The 19,597-nt window shown below is 36.1% G+C and overlaps 1 protein-coding gene across 1 annotated transcript in view; it reads left to right on the top strand.

Annotated features, from left to right (window-relative positions):
- HCN1 (hyperpolarization activated cyclic nucleotide gated potassium channel 1) overlaps positions 1–19,597 on the top strand; it is a 435,287-nt gene that overhangs the window by 332,188 nt on the left and 83,502 nt on the right. The window contains exon 5 of the mRNA XM_081521338.1: positions 11,735–11,881. Within this exon, the coding sequence (XP_081377464.1) occupies positions 11,735–11,881 (147 nt within the window). The remainder of the gene's footprint in view (positions 1–11,734; positions 11,882–19,597) is intronic.

The following is a 19,597-nucleotide window of genomic DNA, read 5'->3' as shown; positions in this document are numbered from 1 at the left end:
AATGTTTTAAAACCATGACTAAATTATACAATGGTTTATACTAGCATGTAACGCATTTTTTAATTATTCATTGCCCTCTATTCTCATTTGCAAAGATTTTATTCTTCTGTTTTTCAAAATAAAACTATCCCGAAGATAATACAGTGAAAAATATGTCTTTAAAAATAAGAATTGTGGCCATGTTATTTTGTATAGAGTTTTTAAGGAGGATCTTATGGTATTAATAATATCTATCTCTGTAGCAAACCTGTACTTATGTCAGGAAATGAGGGCTGTAAAAAGCCCTCATGCTTTAACAAGTTTTAGAGGCAACACTAAAGGTGTTTAGTGAGTTACACCTTTGTTTTCCTCATTTGTTTTTGAATTAAAAGTTTATTTTTAGTGTATTCTGAAAATGCAGAATACAAAATTATGTAATGATAAGTAAAAGCTTTAAATATCTCTTATTTTACCTATATTTGGTATAATGATCTTGTAATACTTTTCTTTTTTGCCTATTTGTAAGACAATTAAATGAACATTATGAATTATGTGAGTAAAATAGAATATTCTGGAAATGTATCATAAAGTAGCTATTATCAAATATATTCTAAAAAGAACATGTGTGCTAAGTTGCTTTGATCATATCTAACTCTTTGAGATCCTATGGACTGTATCCCTCCAGGCTCCTCTGTCCATGGATTTTCCAGGCAAAAATACTGGAGTGGGTTGCCATTTTCCTTTCCAGGGGATTTTCCCAATGCAGGGATTGAGCCTAAGTCTCTTATGTCTCCTGCCTTGGCAGGCATATTCTTTTATCACTAGCGCCATCTGGGAAGCCCTTAATAACAATGTTTGTGCATGCTAAAAAGAATAACTTACTCTGATTGGCATATGTTTTTGAAACTCACTTTATATATGTGTATGCATATATATTATATATACATATATATTCACACATATCTATTGATGATTGTCCATAGTCAGTTTATTATTTGAAGCACTGATTTTTTCAAATCATTTTAGTAAACTAAATTTATTATCTAATAAAATTCCATATAAATAGCTTGAGGAATGTAGTGTTTGTATATACTAATATTAATTAAGAAAAGTATATTCTTAACCATAAAGCTGGTAGAGCTTTCATATGAAATATGAAAGACATTTACCAAGGCATAGTGAACAAAAGAGCATGCACGAGGCAGAGCACGAGAGGCCCATACAGGCCAAGGAAGTTGGACTTGATCCTGAGAGGCTATTAAAAGACTTTAAGGAAAGGAGAGACAATAAGATTAACATTTTAAAGAGATTTCTCTGTCTGGATTATGAAAAATGAATTAGGATTGTAAGAAGGCATGTGCAAATAGATACAGAGAATGTGGTTAGAAAGCTAGGAATTAGTTTAAAGGATAAATAAAGTTACTTTGACTAGAATGATAATCATGGTGATATAGGGGAAAGGAAAATTATTAAAACTTTGGCAGGTCAAATTTACATAATTTGGTAATATCTTGAGGATTAGGATGAAGGAGTTATTTTTGTTTAGTCGCTGCTCCTCTGTCTGTGGGATTTTCCGGGCAAGAATACTGGAGTGGGTTACCATTTCCTTCTCCAAGGGATCTTCCCTACCTAGGGATCAAACTGGAGTCTCCTGTGTTGGCAGACATATTATTCACCATTGAGCCACTGGGGAAGCCCGGGATGAAAGAGTGAAAGTGAAAGTTGCTCAGCTGTGTCCAACTCTTTGTGACCCCATGGACTGTACAGTCCATGGAATTCTCCAGGCCAGAACATTGGAGTTATACAGTCCTTTCCCTACTCCAGGGGATCTTTTCAACCCAGGTCCTCTGCATTGCAGGTGGATTCTTTACCAGCTGAGCCACAATGGACTGGGGAATATTAAAATAAGAGTGATTCAATTTTCTGGTAAGGGTATTATTTCATGAACAAGAAGACAATATAAATGTAACTTATAGGTTTTTTGTTTTTTTTTCTGAATTGCTTATCTTTACCGAGCCATTATTCTAGCTCTCTGCTTTTAACTAGAGTATGTCAGAGAGATGATCACATTTGCAATTTCCATCTTCATTCCTTATTTCCAGTCACTCTAAAATCATTTGCAACTTGTTTTGAATTGTCCCCGCTCCTGTTGTATACACAGAGTCCAATGAAACCACCAACTGCAAAGTCACCAAAAACTTTACTGAACCTAACTCAGTGGATACTTTTCAGTTTCCCTGTATTGAGACATCACAGATTTATCAGGAATAAAAGGATGCCTTTAAATTACTTCTTAATTTCATATATTGATATATTTCTAATCTGAACACAATAAACTTATGAAAATAAAAGCTCAAAGAAAATGAAAAAATGTTTGGAATTAAAATGAGTTCTAGGAATTTCAGGAAATATTCAAGAGTGCAGGAAAATGTAGAGAAAACAGTAAGGGTTATAGGGAAATGTAGGGGAAAACACAGAGAGAGAATATATGAAATAAGTGATAGGAAACATGGACCATATCCAGCTAAGTGAATTCATTATCCCAAAACTCCACATCCAACTGGAGGAGTTCAACCTAGAATTCTGTCATTTAGTCAGGTTATCAGTCATGTTTGAGTCTAACAGAAATATTTTCAGACAAAAAAATAATTCCAAAAACCTATATTTCCACTCAATAGTTCTTAGTTGTTTACTTCGGGATTAGTTCCAGCAACCTGAATAGATAAACCCAAATAAAAACATAGGATCTAGAAACAGTGAACCCAACCAGGGATGTTGTAGGGAAATCCTAAAGGAAAATCACTGAAGAAAAGTCAATAGATATTGGGTAGTATAGGGAAGCTGGAAAAATATGAGACTAAAATAAGAGCTATTTGTGCAAGAAATGAAAGTCATTAAAAATCCATGAAAGAAAATAAAATGTCATCAAATGCTCCACTTAGCATCATGACACATGATCAGAGTAATGCAGACACTTTTTGGGTTTGATAGGTTGAATTATGAGTACAAGATTATATCCACTCTTACATCTTAAAAGTAGAGACAACCGAAGTTAGAAAGTAGGATGAAGGAGGAAGTTTGTTACTTTCATCTGGTATATTTGCCTAGAGTTCTCTGAACAAGAAATAAAGGTATAAATAGATTATGTCAAGTTATAAAGGAGGTATAGGGAAGAATTAGCACTAGTAACAGAATTCTAGTATGAGAAAATGACTGAAAAGATACGGGGGACTGTAAGTAGTTAAACCTCTTTCCTATGGCAAAAAGTCGATAAATGATACCTATAATTAATCCGTATGAGAAATAGAGACAGAAGCATATTGCTTAGAGATATGGACTAAACACCTTTGGTCGCAGAACAGCAATAGAGATGCAGACATAGAGAATGGACTTGTGGACATAGTGGGGTAAGGACAGGGTGAGATGAAGTGATAAAGTAGTATTGATATATATACACTACTGTGTGTCAAATAGATAGCTAGTGGGAAGCTGCTATATGACACAGGGAGCCTGACCTGGCACTCTGTGACAACCTGGAGGGGTGGGATTCAGGATGGATTGGAGAGAGGTTCAAAGCTCAAGAAGGAGGGGAGATATATATGTATATACACATATATACATATGTGTATGTCTGCTTAGTCACTCAGTCTTGTCCAACTCTTTGCAACCCCATGGACTATAGCCTTCCAGGATCCTCTGTCCCTGGGGATTCTCCAAGCAAGAATACTGCAGTGGGTTGCCATGCCCTCCTCATATATGCATATATATCTATATCTATCCATCTATCTATAGATATATAGAGTTAGAGCTGATTTGTGTTGTTGTATGACAGAAATCAACACAGCATTGTAAAACAATTATTCTCCAATTAAAAATAAATAAAAATGATGACATGGGAGAAGTGAGACTGCTGTAATTGACAATGAATATTTGTAATCGTTATAAACACTCTATTCGAGCTCATTTCTACTATTGTCAGGGAGAAAGAAAATTTCCTCTGTCGTTCTAGGTTCTTCCCTTTGGTCTAAGAACTAAATTAACTTGAGCCAGTTAACAGGGAAAAACCAAATTTAATTTTTGGTATGTATATGAATCCCACATAATTGCTAGGGTCAGAGACCCCACATACAGGGGAGGTTCAGAGACAAAGAGGTAGACTAAGGTGTATATATACTATCCTGGGAATGGGAGAAGGCTCTGGAACTCTCAAAGACAGGAGGGTAACTCACAGAATGATTAAAAAAGAAGAGAGTTGGTGGGTAGTTATATGTTTATCCACTCATACAGATGGGGCCACTTAGATAAAATTTATCTCTGGTAATAACTCTTTCTCTGGGAAAATTCCTCAATTTAAATTATCCTAGGTAACTAAGCAAAGGGCAATAGTTTCTCTTGAGCCAATAGAGTCTCAACTGCCTGTAGCAAAAAATAGTCAGCATGAAAAAGTGGTGCATGTTGGAGATGCCTCTTCTGAAACCCTATAATATCATGTACATGCATTACATATGTCATATACATGTGTATTATATAATTGTTGCTGCTGCTTTTCATTCACTAAGTCCTGTCCAACTCTTTGTGACCACATGGACTCTAGCACGCCAGGCTTCTCTGTCCTCCACTATCTGTCAGAGTTTGCTCAAATTCATGTCCATCTCATACTCTGTCACTCCCACCTCCTCCTGCCCTCAATCTTTCCCACCATAAAGGTCTATTCCAATGATTTGGTTCTTCCCATCAGGTGGCCAAAGTACTGGAGCTTCACCTTCAGCAACAGTCCTTTCAATGCATGTTCAAGGTTGATTTCCTTTAGGATGTTGATCTCCATGCAGTCTAAGGGACTCTCAAAAATCCTTTCCAGCACCACAATTCGAAAGCATCGATTCTTCGGTGCTCAACCTTCTTTAGGATCTAACTCTCACACCCATCCATGACTACTGGAAACCATAGATTTGACTATATGGATCTTTGTCAGCAAAGTGATGTCTCTAAGTTTGTTTAGTGATGTCTCTATACTGTCTAGGTTTGTCAAAGCTTTCCTTCCAAGGAGAAAGCATCTTTTAATTTCATGGCCGCAGTCACCATCCACAGTGATTTTGGAGCCCAAAATAATAAAGCCTGTCACTGTTTCCACTTTTTTCTCATCTATTTGCCATGAAGTGATGGGGCCGGGTGACATGGTCTTAGTTTTTTGAATGTTGAGTTTTTTAAGCCAGCTTTTTCACTGTCCTCTTTCACCTTCATCAAGAGGCTCTTTAGTTCCTCTTTGCTTTCTGCCATTAGGGTGGTACATCTGCATATCTGAGGTTATTGATATTTCTCCCTGCAATCTTGATTCCAGCTTGTACTTCGCCCAGCCCAGCATTTCTCATGATGTACTCTGCATATAAGTTAAATAAACAGGGTGACAATATATAACTCCTTTCCCAGTTCTAATTGCTGTTTATTTACTCTCATGCAGGTTTCTCAAGAGACAGGTAAGGTGGTCTGATACTCCCATCTCTAAGAATTTTCCAACTTTGTTGTGATCCATATAGTCAAAGTGTTTACCATAGTCAATAAAGCAGAATTAGATGTTTGTCTGGAACTTCCTTGCTTTCCATGATCCAGTGAAGGTTGGCAATTTGATCTCTTGTTCCTCTGACTTTTTTAAACCCAGCTTGTACATCTCAAAGTTCTTGGTTCACATACTGCTGAAGCCTAGCTTGGAGGATTTTGAGCATCTTTGCTACCACGTGAAATGAAAGAAATTGTATGGTAGTTTGAATGTTCTTTGGCATTGCCCTTCTTTGAGATTTGAATGAAAACTGTCCTTTCCTAGTCCTGTGGCCACTGCTGAGTTTTCCATATTTGCTGGCATGTTGAGTATAGCACTTTAGCAGCAGCATCTTTTAAGGTTTGAAATAGCTCAGCTGGAATTCTGTCACCTCTACTAACTTTGTTCGTCGTAATGCTTCCTAAGGCCCACTTGACTTCACACTCCAGAATATCTGGCTCTAGGTGAGTGACCATACCATCATGCTTATCTGCGTCATTAAGATCTATGTTGTGTAGTTCTGTATATTCTTGCCACCTCTTCTTAATCTCTTCTGCTTCTGTTAGGTCCTTACCATTTCTGTCCTTTATTGTGCTCATCCTTGCATGAAATTTTTCCTTTAAATCTCCAATTTTATTGGAGAGATCTCTAGTTTTACCCATTCTATTATTTTTCCTCTATTTCTTTGCATTATTCATTTCAGAAGGCCATCTTACCTCTCCTTGCTATTCTTTGGAACTCTGCATTCAGTTGGTTATATCTTTCCTTTCTCCCTTGCCTTTTGCTTTTCTTCTTTGCTCAGCTCTGTGTAAAACCTCCTTACACAACCACTTTGACTTCTTGCATTGCTTTTTTTCTTTGGAATGATTTTGGCCACTGCCTCCTATACAATGTTAAGAACCTCTGTCCATAGTTCTTCAGGCACTCTGTCTACCAAATTTAATCCCTTGACTCTATTTGGCACCTCTACTGTATTATCATAAGGGATTTTATTTAGGTCATACCTGAATGGACTAGTGGCTTCCCTACTTTCTTCAATTTTAACCTGAATTTTGCAATAAGGAGCTCATGAGCTGAGCCCCAGTCAGGACCAGGTCTTGTTTTTGGTGACTGTACAGAGCTTCTCCATCTTTGGCTGCAGAGAACATAATCAGTCTGATTTTGGTATTGACCATCTGGTGATGTCCATGTGTAGAGTTGTTTCTTGGATTGTTGTTTAAAAAGATATTTGCTATCACCAGTATGTTTTCTTGACAAAGCTCTGTTAGCCTTTGTCTTGCTTCATTTTGTACTTCAAGGCTAAATTTGCCTGTTATTCCTTGTATTCTTGATTTCCTACTTTTGCATTCCAATCCCTTATAATGATAAGGACATCTTTTTCTGGTGTTAGTTCTGGAAGATGTTGTAGGTCTTTATAGAACCAGTCAACTTCAGCTTCTTATAACTTTAATTGCACAGAACATTTAAAAAATAGAAGTACATTAGACTTTTAAATGGTACCTCTTTTATAGTTTGTAGATCTGATGGAATGAATTTTTGATTTTATATATTCAAGAAATAATTGTATTTGAATCTTTGCTTTTCAAAAATTTATTGATTATTTATCTATATTCAGGTTATCTTTTTTGTGTATATATATATATATACACACATATCACTTTATATATATGTATATATATATATATATACACACATATATCACTAGAATTAACAGAAGCTGTTTATTTTTCAATTTTATTAATACTTTGCCAACTTATGCATAATTTTAACATCTAGTTTATTTCCCTGTCCACCTACCACTAGATATCTTCCTCAAAGATTTGTTTATTATTTTTATTTCTTTACCTCACATGGAAGTGATATTTTTATTCATAAGAAATAACTTTTCAGTGAGTGTCATGTTCTAACATAATTCCCAAGTTCTCGGAGCATGGTTCAATATCTCTTCTCTCTGAATATACTCCTTTTGAGTGGCCCACTATCCTTTGAAACTTTATCCTTCTTTGGATGTTTTTTTCATTCATTTTTTTTAATTTATTTTTTTTTACTAAGCTTTTCTGTCTGCTCTTACATCTTGCTGACTAATGTGAGTTCCCTTAACTTGCTCAAGGTCCATGACTCAACTGCTTTTAAAATATCGGTCCCACTTTTTGTCTTTTTATGTCTTCATTTGACGCATCCTTACTGATCCCTGAGTCACTGACTCTGAGCATGTTTTATCTTCTGAGTGCCTGACCTACATATAAGCATTAGAATGTGCCATGAGCATCTTAAACTTAGCTTGTCAGAAACTGAATTTCTTTTTCTTTTCCCTACACTCCCTCAAATGTACTTCCTTACGTCCTAAGATAACACAGTTCTTGGCATATAGAAGTGGTTCTGATATTTTAGTGTATGGAGGACCTGTTAAAACACAAACTGCCAGACTTTCTAATTCAGAGTTTCTTATTCAGTGGGCCTGGGGTAGAGACTACGTATGTGAATTTCTAAGTTCCCAGGTTATACTGACATTTTGTCAACCACACCTTGAGAACCATTGGCACACAACAATCAATTAATACTTGTTAGATAAATCATTTCTATGAGCAAATGAATGTTTAAAATATGCAATATATGCTCAAAGTCAAACTGAACTCAGTAATGAACTCAGTAAATGACAAAAAAAATATTCGTAGAACTTCTGTCTGAAGAAAGAAGGAAGATCCATTGGTATAACAACCTCTTACTGTAGATCAGTAACCTGAAGTCTAAAGGGATTGAAAAGAAGGAAAAATAAGTAGACTCAACCCATCTTAACTTTCCATGAAAATTTAGTAATTTTATAGGTCACATTTTTATTTAGCTAATCAAGTATTAGTTTTTTTACTTCAGAGATTGTTCATTCAGCAGATTATTTTTTTTCTCTAGATGAGTAGACTTTTGCATACAGGCACAAATTTACCAAAATGATTAAAATGCTGCTAAATTTTAATGCTGCCTCCCATACCCCAGAGGTGCAAGTAGAGAGGGGAGAAATCTAGAGCTCAGTATGCCGGTTACCATTCAAGATTCTCATCACCCCAAGCACTGTTTGGGCAAGCAATCAGTTGAGAAAAGTGAGTAGAGGTTACTTGACACATACTGGTCCTACAGAAAGATTTCTGCAGGTTAGAATTCTTCATTTGCCCAGAATCAAAAGGACTTTCATCAATGCTGTAAGTGTCCAAACTGTGGCAGCTCTGTTGTCGGAAGCTATTTTATTCTTTTCCCAAGTTTGGATATTTGATAGAACTGACCAGTCTTCAGGTTTCCCTGGTGACTCAGTGGTAAAGAACCTGCTTGCCAATGCAGGAGACTTGGGTTTGATTCCTAGGTTGGAAAGGTCCTCTGGAGAAGAAAATGGCAACCCATTCCAGTATTCTTGCCTGAGAAATCCTATGGACACAGGAGCCTGGTTGGCTACAGTCCTTGAAGTCACAAAAGAGTCAGTTTGGGGAGTGCTCACCAACAAAGCTCTCAGTAGGTCTTTAAATAGTCCACCCAAACTAGTCAAATCAAGTAGGCTAGTTGCTAATCATTCATGCAGAAGTTAGCCTTGTGGCTCTCCAGTGGTATTTCAGATCCTAAACAGTACATCAAATATCCCACTGCCTTCTTCTTGGTTATAAGTAAAAGTCAGATACACAAATGTCTCTAAAAATAAGGATAGAGCTTTTCCAGTCCAGCTGCAAGCGAACTTTATCCTACACAGCAGTCTTGTAGGATAGAGGAAAGGCCACTGACACTTCTTTCCTTATAACCAGCTGCACAAGGGGTCAAGCAGGCTGAATCCCAGGTCTCTAGCTAGAGTTGGGATGTCAAGGTTAAGCAGGCACACAGATTCTGACTTCTTCAGGAAAAATTAACCCAGTCCTTCTCAAGTACATACAGAAGCCATTTACACACAATGACAGTAACAGCATTGATGCCTAAATTCAGAATGCCTGAAATCATAATCAAGTTGCTTCATATAAGTGTGTGTGTGTGTGTGTGTGTGTGTGTGTGTATCTGAAGCGCATATTGGCTTTTGAGATGGCTCAACAAGTAAAGAATCTGCCTGCAACCCAGAAGACCGAGGTTCCATCCCTGGGTCAGGAAGATCTCCGGAGGAGAGCACAGCAACCCACTCCAGCATTCTTCCATGGAAAATTCCACCGACAGAGGAGCCTGGCTTCAGTTCATAGGGTTGCAAAGAGTCGAACATGACCGAAGCGACTGAACATGCACACATGCATATGCATATATATTTGTTGTTGTTCAGTCGCTAAGTAATGTCTTGACTGTTTGTGACCCCATGGACTGCAGCACACCAGGCTTCACTATGTCCTTCACTGTTTCCTGGAGTTTGCTCAAGCTCGTGTCCATTGAGTCAGTGATGCCATCCAACCATCTCATCCTGTCACCCCCTACTTTTCCTGCCCTCAATCTTTCCCAGCATCAGGGTCTTCTTTTCTAAGAGTCAGCTCTTCACATCAGGTGGCCGAAATGTTGGAGCTTCAGCTTTAGCATCAGTCTTTCCAATGAATATTCAGAGTTGATTTGCTTTATGATTTACTGGTTTGATCTCCCTGCTGTCCAAGGGACTCTCAAGAGTATTCTCAAGCACAACAGCTCAAAATCATCAATGTGTGTGTGTGTCTGTGTGTGTGTGTGCTTACAGTAGTAGCAAGCCTGCAGGCTTTACTTTAATATGTAAATGTGTGTGGGTATATGTGTGTAACCTACTAGGCTTACTGTAGGTACACACATACACACCCACAGTAGTAAGCCAGCAGACTTTACTTTAAGGAATAGTCTGGTGACAAAGTAAAGGAATCTCATGACAAAGTTGTATTTCCTTTGTGAATACTAATCCCTGAAAGAGAATGTCCAAAAATATGAATTTTATGAGTAAATAGTGTACTTAAAAATATTTGAAGAAGTACAATACAATGGGTTGCTGTTTCCCATCAGGTATATTTATTATCAATTACCAGTTATATTTATAATAATTATGGACATGGAGTCCAGTCATCTAGATCTTCTGGCTTGAGCTCTGTTACCAGGAAAAGATTTGAAACAAAAATGTTCATAGATAACACACCAAATGTGTCATGTTTAAGGAAAGATTTTTTTCCATTATCTTCATCCAGTTTTATTACCTACCTTTTCATTTGTACTCAGCTTTATCATCTGCACAATGGAACTAATTTAGGGGGTTCTAACCAATTTTGTTCAAAGTAGAGTCTTATGACTGCCAGCATTTGAAATATCAAGGGGATATTTCTCAAATTTAAATGTGTGTGAGTCATCTGGGGCATCTTTCTTAAGATGCAGATTCTGATTTTTTAAAGCCTGAAATTCTCCTCTAATAAACTACCAAGAAAAATATGTGCTTCTGGGTTCCTGTTTGATTTGTAGGGATTTTTTTTTAAGTGTGTGTTTATGTATATGAGTATGTATATAAATTTACAGACAGGTACCTCAACAGAATCAATATCTGGAGTTAGGAATGCAAATCTTCATTCCCCAAAGACCACCTCATCCCAAGTTTTATAAACAATCAGTTTTAAGAAGTACTTATTTAAATAAAATTAAGTGGCTAAGTAAAGCTTCAGGTATAAAACTATGTGTATCTAGTCTCATTCTGATATTTTTCTACATCCTAAATTGAAGTCAAACATAGTCTCTTAATATATAGGGCATGAGTGTTGCTTGAGTATATATGAGTTGCAAACAGTTGCCAAGCTTCGTGCCTCCAGATTAAAATTTTAATTAGGTCTTATCTTTGGCTATAAGGTCTAAGATAAAACCTTTGTACTATCCAAAGTTATGAGATTCTTCCTCCAAATGAAGAGCTAAACAGCAACTGCATACTTCTTTTAGAACTGCTGATTTTTTTTTTAATAGCATCACATTTTTTTTCTTGCCTCATCACTGGCTTTTTGGGGCTACATCCAGTTCACTCTGAATTCCTTCCATGCTTCCTCTCCATAATTTTTCAGGTCTTTACAGGAAATGTTTACCTAAACAAATACCATCTATAGTATATGACATAGAGTAGGTACTTTACAACCTAGTACATTAATTCCTTCACCTTAAAGAATTTCTTCATTTTGTTACTGTTACTCAAAAGTTACTAAGTATAGCATAACAAAGTAGCATCATGTTTTCTCATATAGCCTAACAATGTTTTCTAATTTCTCTTTATTCCTTTCCTTACAGTATAAGCAAGTGGAACAATACATGTCATTCCATAAGTTACCAGCTGATATGCGTCAGAAGATACATGATTATTATGAACACAGATACCAAGGCAAAATCTTTGATGAAGAAAATATTCTCAATGAACTCAATGATCCTCTGAGAGAGGTAAGATTTATTGTCCTCAGTCTCCACGAGTCTCCCACTTTTCCTGGGAAATCCTCAATTCCATGTTTTGACATTACTCAAAAAAAAACTTAATGTTAAAACAATTTTTCCCCTTATTCACCCTTATGTTCTCACATTTACAGGCTCTGTGTTTTAAAAAAAATGACTGGAGAATTGTTCTTCTAATTATGATTCTCAAGATACCAATTTATTTTCTGTATCCCTGGTTAGAAGTTCTCTTGTTGGTCCTCACTGTCCGTAGCCTCCCAGTCTTCCACTCTCTCATCTCATGCTCACCAAACTGTTTCATTAACTTCTTTGTGATTTCTACTTTTTTCCTATTTTCATTTTCCCTGTTCATCTCCTGGACCCTGATCACAGACTGACCTGACCCTTGTGAGTCATTCATTTCCTGTTACCTCATTAGAACACTTTTCAACATCTATAACCACCTCTTTTCTCAAGTGGCCCTTCCTTCCCCCCTAGATGTCTTCCCTCTGCCCACTAGAATGTTCAGGTCACCCCTAGATCAAAAGAACATTCTCTTGATTGTGTTTCTTACACTGGTTTTCTCTTTCTCTTTTACTACCAATCTAGAAAGATTACTCTATAATTATCTTTCACTGTGGTTCAATCTCCACTTCTTTACAATAATCCTTTCCTTGAAAATTATCAGTGAACATTTAGTCATGACATCATTTGTCTTGGATACATTGGCAGTTCTTTTAAACTCTTAATAACACCCATATCCTGAATCTCTTTGGGGAGCTCCTTTAACACTAAACCATTACTGTTTTTGGCTTTTCACTTTCCATTTCTGGATTTATTTTATTTATTTCATCTCACTCTTTAGTTCAGGAAATTTGACCTCCAAATTCTTGACATAATCTCTGTTTTCTTAAAAGTTATATGATTTCCCTTTGCCAATGCTACATGATTTCCATTTGCTATACGTATATAGTAAACTATGTATTAAAGTGATTATCTTCCATCACTAAGCCATTTCTCCTTTGAAGTCTCTCTCTCTGTAAATATTTTAGTTATTCTTTTGAGTCATGTAAAACGTAAAACTTTAGTCTTTTTTTAATCTTTCTCTGCTCTGCACATCCAGTCAATCACCAAATGCTATCAATTCACTGTAACGATGTATCTTTCACTTATGTCCTTGTCTTTTTTTCCAAGTTCATGACCCTAACCTTATTGGTATCTCATGGACTATTTGCACTATCCCTTTAGTTTACCTTCCAACCTTTGGTCTGTTTTCTGTAATTACCACTTAAAGCAGTAATGCCAGATTAATCTTCTTTTATGTGTATGAGATAGTCATGTCTTTGCTCAAAAACATTTTCTTTACAAGTTACATCAAATAGAGCCTCCTTAGGCTCATATTTGAGCCCTTCTACACTCTGATCCTTGCTAAATTTCCAGCTTTATTGTTCCCTATCGCCCTGTACTTTCCAAAGTGGCCTATAGCCAAATTGTGCAACACACTGTTTTGCAAAAAGCAATTCTAATATCTCAACTTGCATCATATGTTTTCCAGATATGTTTCTCATCTGTTGGCAAATGTAATTCAAATAATATTTCTTTATTTTTACTTCCTTTGATTGTCCAGATTAAATCTGGTCTCTTTTTTCCCTGACCCCCAGGGCACTGAGTCCATAATATTTGAGTACTACTTTCCATTTTGTCTATTATCAAGATTTTTCCACATTAGTTTCCTCCACTTTTGTCTTGAAAGTTCCTTAAGAGCAAAGGTCACTTCCTCTATATTTTAAATTTTTCTTGAAATTCCTACAATATGTAGCAAATATAAAATACTCAATAAATATGCCCATTTCACCTAACATCTTTACCATTTATAACCATCCCTAAGTATCTACATCCATTAAAAGTTATTTGTATTTTTTAAGCCTTAGGACATCAGTTAAGAGTTTTGGAAACAGAGGGAGCTGGATATCTGCTATTGATTAACATTTTCTCCACAAAGTCCTCAATCAAATAATAACGTGTAAATCTTTTTGCTTTGAGAAATAGAATTAAACCTTTGTATTTTTTAAAAAGTTATATATCATGTTTTTTAATCTATCAATATGTTTTGCTTTATCTCTTTGTTGGATTATAGATTTTGTTTTAAATGCAAATCCTCTTCACTAAGAGGCTGAAGCTCAGGATACTGAAACGAGGTTATACTCAAGGGCCAGGCAGGATTCAAAGGTGGGGTAGGATGGGCCATAGTGTAGAGACAACGGTAACTCAATAGACAGCATCAGGGATTAAGATGGAATCAATAGGTAGACTGATACAATAAATCTAAGGATTTATTTGAATGAGGCAGAAAAGTAAGGATTCCAACAGAAAATGTCATTGAGGGACTATATAAAGCCAACAGAAAGTGAGAATAAAAATGAACCCTAAAAAGCTGAATGATTAAATGAAAAACATTTCTCCATTCTAAAAATGCTTAATGTAATATAAAATCAGGATAACAAGAAAAATTTCTTAATCATGTGTTTATTATTAGTTACTGCCACACTTTGACTCTGACCTTCAGTGGAAAAATTCCACTTTTCATGTTTATCCCCTTCAGTTCAGTTCAGTTGTTCAGTCATGTCTGACTCTTTGTGACCCATGGACTGCAGCATGCCAGGCTTCCCTGTCCATCACTAACTCCCAGAGCCTACTCAAACTCATGTCCATCGCGTCGGCGATGCCATCCAACCATCTCATCGTCTGTCGTCCCCTTCTCCTCCTGCCTCAATCTTTCCGAGCATCAGGGTCTTTTCCAATGTGTCGGTACTTTGCATCAGGTGGCCAAAGTATTGGAGTTTCAGCTTCAGCATCAGTCCTTCTAGTGAATATTCAGGACTGATTTCCTTTAAGGTTGACAGGCTGGATCTCCTTGCAGTCCAAGGGATTCTGAAGAGACTTTTCCAACACCATAGTTCAAAAGCATCAATTCTTCAGTGCTCAATTTTTTTTATCGTCTAACTCTCACATCCATACCCATATCCTCAGTTCCCTCAATTCCTACAACTATTCTGTCATTCACTTAAAGTAACTTTTTCCTTATATTTTCAAATGCCATAGTTCAAAGCTTCAGCATCTTTTACTTCACTTTCTGACATGCACCCACCACTTTCCTCCCTGCCTTTGATCTCAATTATCTCAAATGCATCCCATCCCTTGGCTACCATATTGACTGATATACAACACAAGTTCAGTGTTACTTTCTTGGAGTCTAACTATGGCCTCCTATCCCTTCTAAGAAAAAGGCCAAGCTGCTTGAATGGCACTGGAGAAGCTCTGTGGTCTGCCTCCATCTTTACGTTCATGATTCACTGACAGAAAATTGTTGATAATTTCCCTGGGAGGAAAAACGTTGCTGATTGTCTCTTGGCCTTTCTTTATGCTACCCTCTCTATCTTCAATCCTTTCTACCTAACTTTCCTTCAATTTTCCATCAAACAGTCTTACCGGGCATGAGTTTCTCCATAAATTTTCTCTGAAAACTCTCTATCGCTGTATTTTCATTTGTAAGTTTACTCTTCGTCTCTTTCAAGACTGTGAGCTTCTTGAGGATAGAGACTGTGCCATAGTATCTCTGTATCTCTGATGACTAGTATTTGATAGGAGCTCACTAAATATTTATTAGAAAAATGGTCTTTTACTGAATTATGAGTGAAAAGCAGGGTAAAAAATTATGGCTACTTAATCAAATAAGAGATCTTAGAAATAAAAGCATGAAATGCTGAAATATTTTACACCTTAAAAAGGTGAAAACAATGTTTGTTCCTTTGTTCTTCAACTTTTGCTCTTCTGGCATCAGAGTCACACTAAAGCCAAACTTTAATGTGAACTGAAACTATAGAAACAGGAAGAGTAGCATAGGAAAGTAAGCAAAGACATTGGCCAGTGGGTAACAGAAGCCATTATTCAAATGCAACCTGGATCTAAAAAAGCCAGATATGTTTTACAAAAAAAAGTTTAGTAAGAACAATGGGAAACATATCTTGTTCTCTATTAACTTGGAGTATTATGTACCTGCTATATTTAGGTCATAGTGGTAGATCACAAGAAACATTTTAAAAGTAGTAAAATACATCATTCTGTCTTTCAAAAGCTGTATTCTAATTTAGAAGATGAGGTGTTAATTTATGTAAAGATGTATTTTGGTCCCTATAGTGCCTCTTGGGTCCAGAAAGTGCCTGGCATATAGAAGACATTGAATGATTGATACTATAAATATAAAATGAATGAAACCAAGATACTTAGAAAGGGAAAACTAAATTATTTGATATATATATTTTAATAAAAGGTAAAAATATAAGATGTGCATTGTATGCACAAACACATGCCACATGTAATTGTTAATCAAATATTCAAGTTTGAGCCAACAACTATCTTACATTTTAATAAGACTTTTAACTTAAAATGCTTCATTGTCCAGAAGTCTCTTTTTTATGAAAGTATTTTGCATAATTTGAGATGCTAATATATACTTTAGAGCAACAGTTTCTGCTAACACAGGTCTGGGTACCCACAAATGTACAAAAGTGAAAGTCAGGTCAAACTTTAGATTCTAAAAAGCTTATTTAAAAAACCCATTGTTTGAAAATAGAGAAAGAAAATAAAATGTGGTGCTTATGAATGTGAAACTATTCCTTACTCATAATCAATTAAATCTGTGTTATATCTATGTTATTCACCATCCTTTCTTTTCAATGTGTTTGAATATTTTTAAATATGAAGATATAAAATGTCAGGAAGAATTTCATTTGTGTGACCTTTGAAATCTCTTACCAGAAACTCATATGCATATGCAAAATAATTTAGCTAGAAGATATTTCGAGAGCAATACTTTATTGAAAGAATTCCTGTGCAGAAACTAGGTGATTTATCTTTTTCATACATTGGAGACAAATTGCTGAAATGCCTTCAACGAATACCTGACTCATTGTTGAGTTCTCAACACAGATGTTACCTCCTTAACAGGGCCTCCACCGAGAAGTTCATCTTAGTTAATTTCCTTGCATTCTCCATTATATGAGCTTTGTTGCTGGTACACATCACTTTGTTGTCTTGTTGTGTCTTTTTATTTATTCATTAATTGTCTGATCTACTATAGGAACTCAAGACCCAAAAAAGTAAGGACTTCTTGATTTCCACCATAGCTCCAGTCTCTCCATAGTACATCTTTAATAACTGCTTGTTGGATAAATAAATAAAGTCAAATTGTTAGATTATTAAATGATTAGAACTTGAAGGGAGTATTTTGGAGACACAATAGAGATGCTGGCATGAAGAAAAGTGATGCCAAGAATTATGATGTACTGTGGCCGCTTAACTTTCTTAGTGTCACTTTAGATTGTATTATGGAGATTGTGGTTTCTAACACATAACTAAAGGATGCTGGCATCTTTGGATTCCTCTGTGAGTTTGTTTTGATATACACACTAAAAACCTGAAGGTCCTATTTTGTATGCAGTTGTTTTTATTTTTTTTTAACTTTCTCAACATTTATACACATTAGTGATTTATTTCTCAGTAAACCTGAGGGATGGGGGAGTATTCCAATAGAGTACAATTATTAAAGATATCTGAGTATTTTGTCCAAACTCTATAATGTTAATAGTATCCATGGGATAGATAGAAAATAAATACTATTTTTCTTACATTGCTATGCCAGGTGTGCCTAGGGTAATGTCTGTGGTTCATAAAACAAAAGTTGCTGGATTCCCTGTCTGAACCTAAGCAGTGAGCCACTCAAGGTGGGGAAAATTCAGACTGGCACATAAATCTGTGGGTTCTTCATCCTCGAGCTGGGCCATATGACCACAGCACTGGCCCCACTGGCATTGTCAGCATCCTGAGAAGTGATTGGAAAATCATCTAAAAAAATGATCTTTGTTTCACTGTCAACTAATATACATGGACCTGCAAATACAGGAACAACTACAGTTTTCTGAAAAAATTACTTAGAATAGTACCTAGAAACTTGGCATTTTAAATTAGAGCCACTATAGTGATGGATTAGTTATCTGTCATCTATGTTCTTCACTCTCTGGTTGGTCTGTGACTTTGTCTGGTTAAAATTCTGAGTCTGCAAAGATGGACTTCAGTGATTTCCAGAAACCTCCTCTCCCTCCCAGTTGTGCCCAGTCCTGGTTTGCCTGGAGAGCCCTCCCCTTCTTCTTCCATCCACTTAAAATATGCACCTGTTTTGCCTTGTGGGCTCAGAGGTCTTCTGTTTCATTGTTTTGAATGGTTTAATTTGCCTTTATGATATTCTCAGTGTTTTGAATAGCATCATGTATGAGTGAAAGCCAACCATGGAGGAGCCATTCAGCGTCAGGGGCAGGGTATGGCACTGGTTCCACTGGCCTCATTTTTTCTTTGTTTGTTTTTATTTTATACTGAAGTTTACTGGTGGCTCAGTGGTAAAGAATCCCCCTGCCAATGTAGGATTTAGGGGTTTGATACCTGGGTCAGGAAAATCCCCTGGAGAAGGAAATGGCAACACACTCCAGAATTCTTGCCTATAAAATCCCACAGACAGAGGAGCCTAGCAGGCTACAGTCCATGAGATCGCAAAAGGTCGGACACAACTGATCAACCAAACAACAAATAGTTGATTTATAATGTTATGTTAATTTCAGCTGTACAGCAAAGTGATTTAGTTATACATAGGCATATGTCTATTCTTTTCCGGATTCTTTTCCCATATAGGTTATTACAGAATGCTGAGTAGAGTTCCCTATGCTATACAGTAGATCCTTTTTGACTATCTATTTTAATATAATAGTGTGTATATGTTAATCCAAATTTTCTAATTTATAGCCCCCCTCTCTACCATTCCCCTTTGGTAACCATAAGTTTATTTTTAAGTCTGTGAATCTGTTTCTGTTTTGTAAATAAGTTTTTTGTATCATTTTTTAGATTTGTGTTTCTCTGTATGACTTAATTTAGCATGGTAATCTCTAGGCCCATTTATGTTGCTGCAAAGGGCATTATTTCATACTTATTTTAAGGCTGAATAATATTCCATTGTATATGTATATATATATATATTTACCTATATATACATATACACATACCACATCTTTTTTTTTAGAAATAATATTTATTATTCCCTCCCCTCATGTACAGATTACTTTTCAGAAACATGAGCGTATTATCCATGTCTTCATCAATAACAGTTTGTAGAAAATAAACTTAATTCATATCTTGTCAACAATATAGTTCTATCATTTTTTTAAAACAATAACCGTTTTATTTTTCCATGTTAGTTCAAGAATAGCTTCAAGTTTTACATTTCAGATCAAACCAAGACAATCTTTGTTTCTAGGTAATTGCCTGACAAAGCCCCCCCTCCCCCAACTGCTAAAAAATTCTATACCCTAAGTGATAAACTCTTCTTGTACATTCAGCACATCTTTATCCATTAATCTGTGGACAGACATTTCGGTTGCTTCCAGGTCTTGGCTGTTGTAAGTAGTTCTGAAATGAACATTGGGTGCAGGTATCTTTTTGAAGTATGGTTTTCTCCAGATACATGCCCAATATGGGATTGCTGGATCATATGGTAAGTCCTACACTGTTCTCCATAGTGCCATCAGCCTCAGATAAACACAGCGCCACAACTTAGTATCTGTACAACTTTGGGCTATTTCATAACTTGTACATATTTTACTTTCTTCATCTTTAAATATAAAT

Source organism: Giraffa tippelskirchi, chromosome 8 (genome assembly GCF_054371585.1).
Source record: "Giraffa tippelskirchi isolate mGirTip1 chromosome 8, T2T-mGirTip1v1.2.pri, whole genome shotgun sequence".
In the NCBI taxonomy this organism is placed as follows: Eukaryota; Metazoa; Chordata; class Mammalia; order Artiodactyla; family Giraffidae; genus Giraffa; species Giraffa tippelskirchi.
Note: the sequence above shows the minus strand (reverse complement) of the source record. Positions and strands in the feature narration are given on the sequence as shown.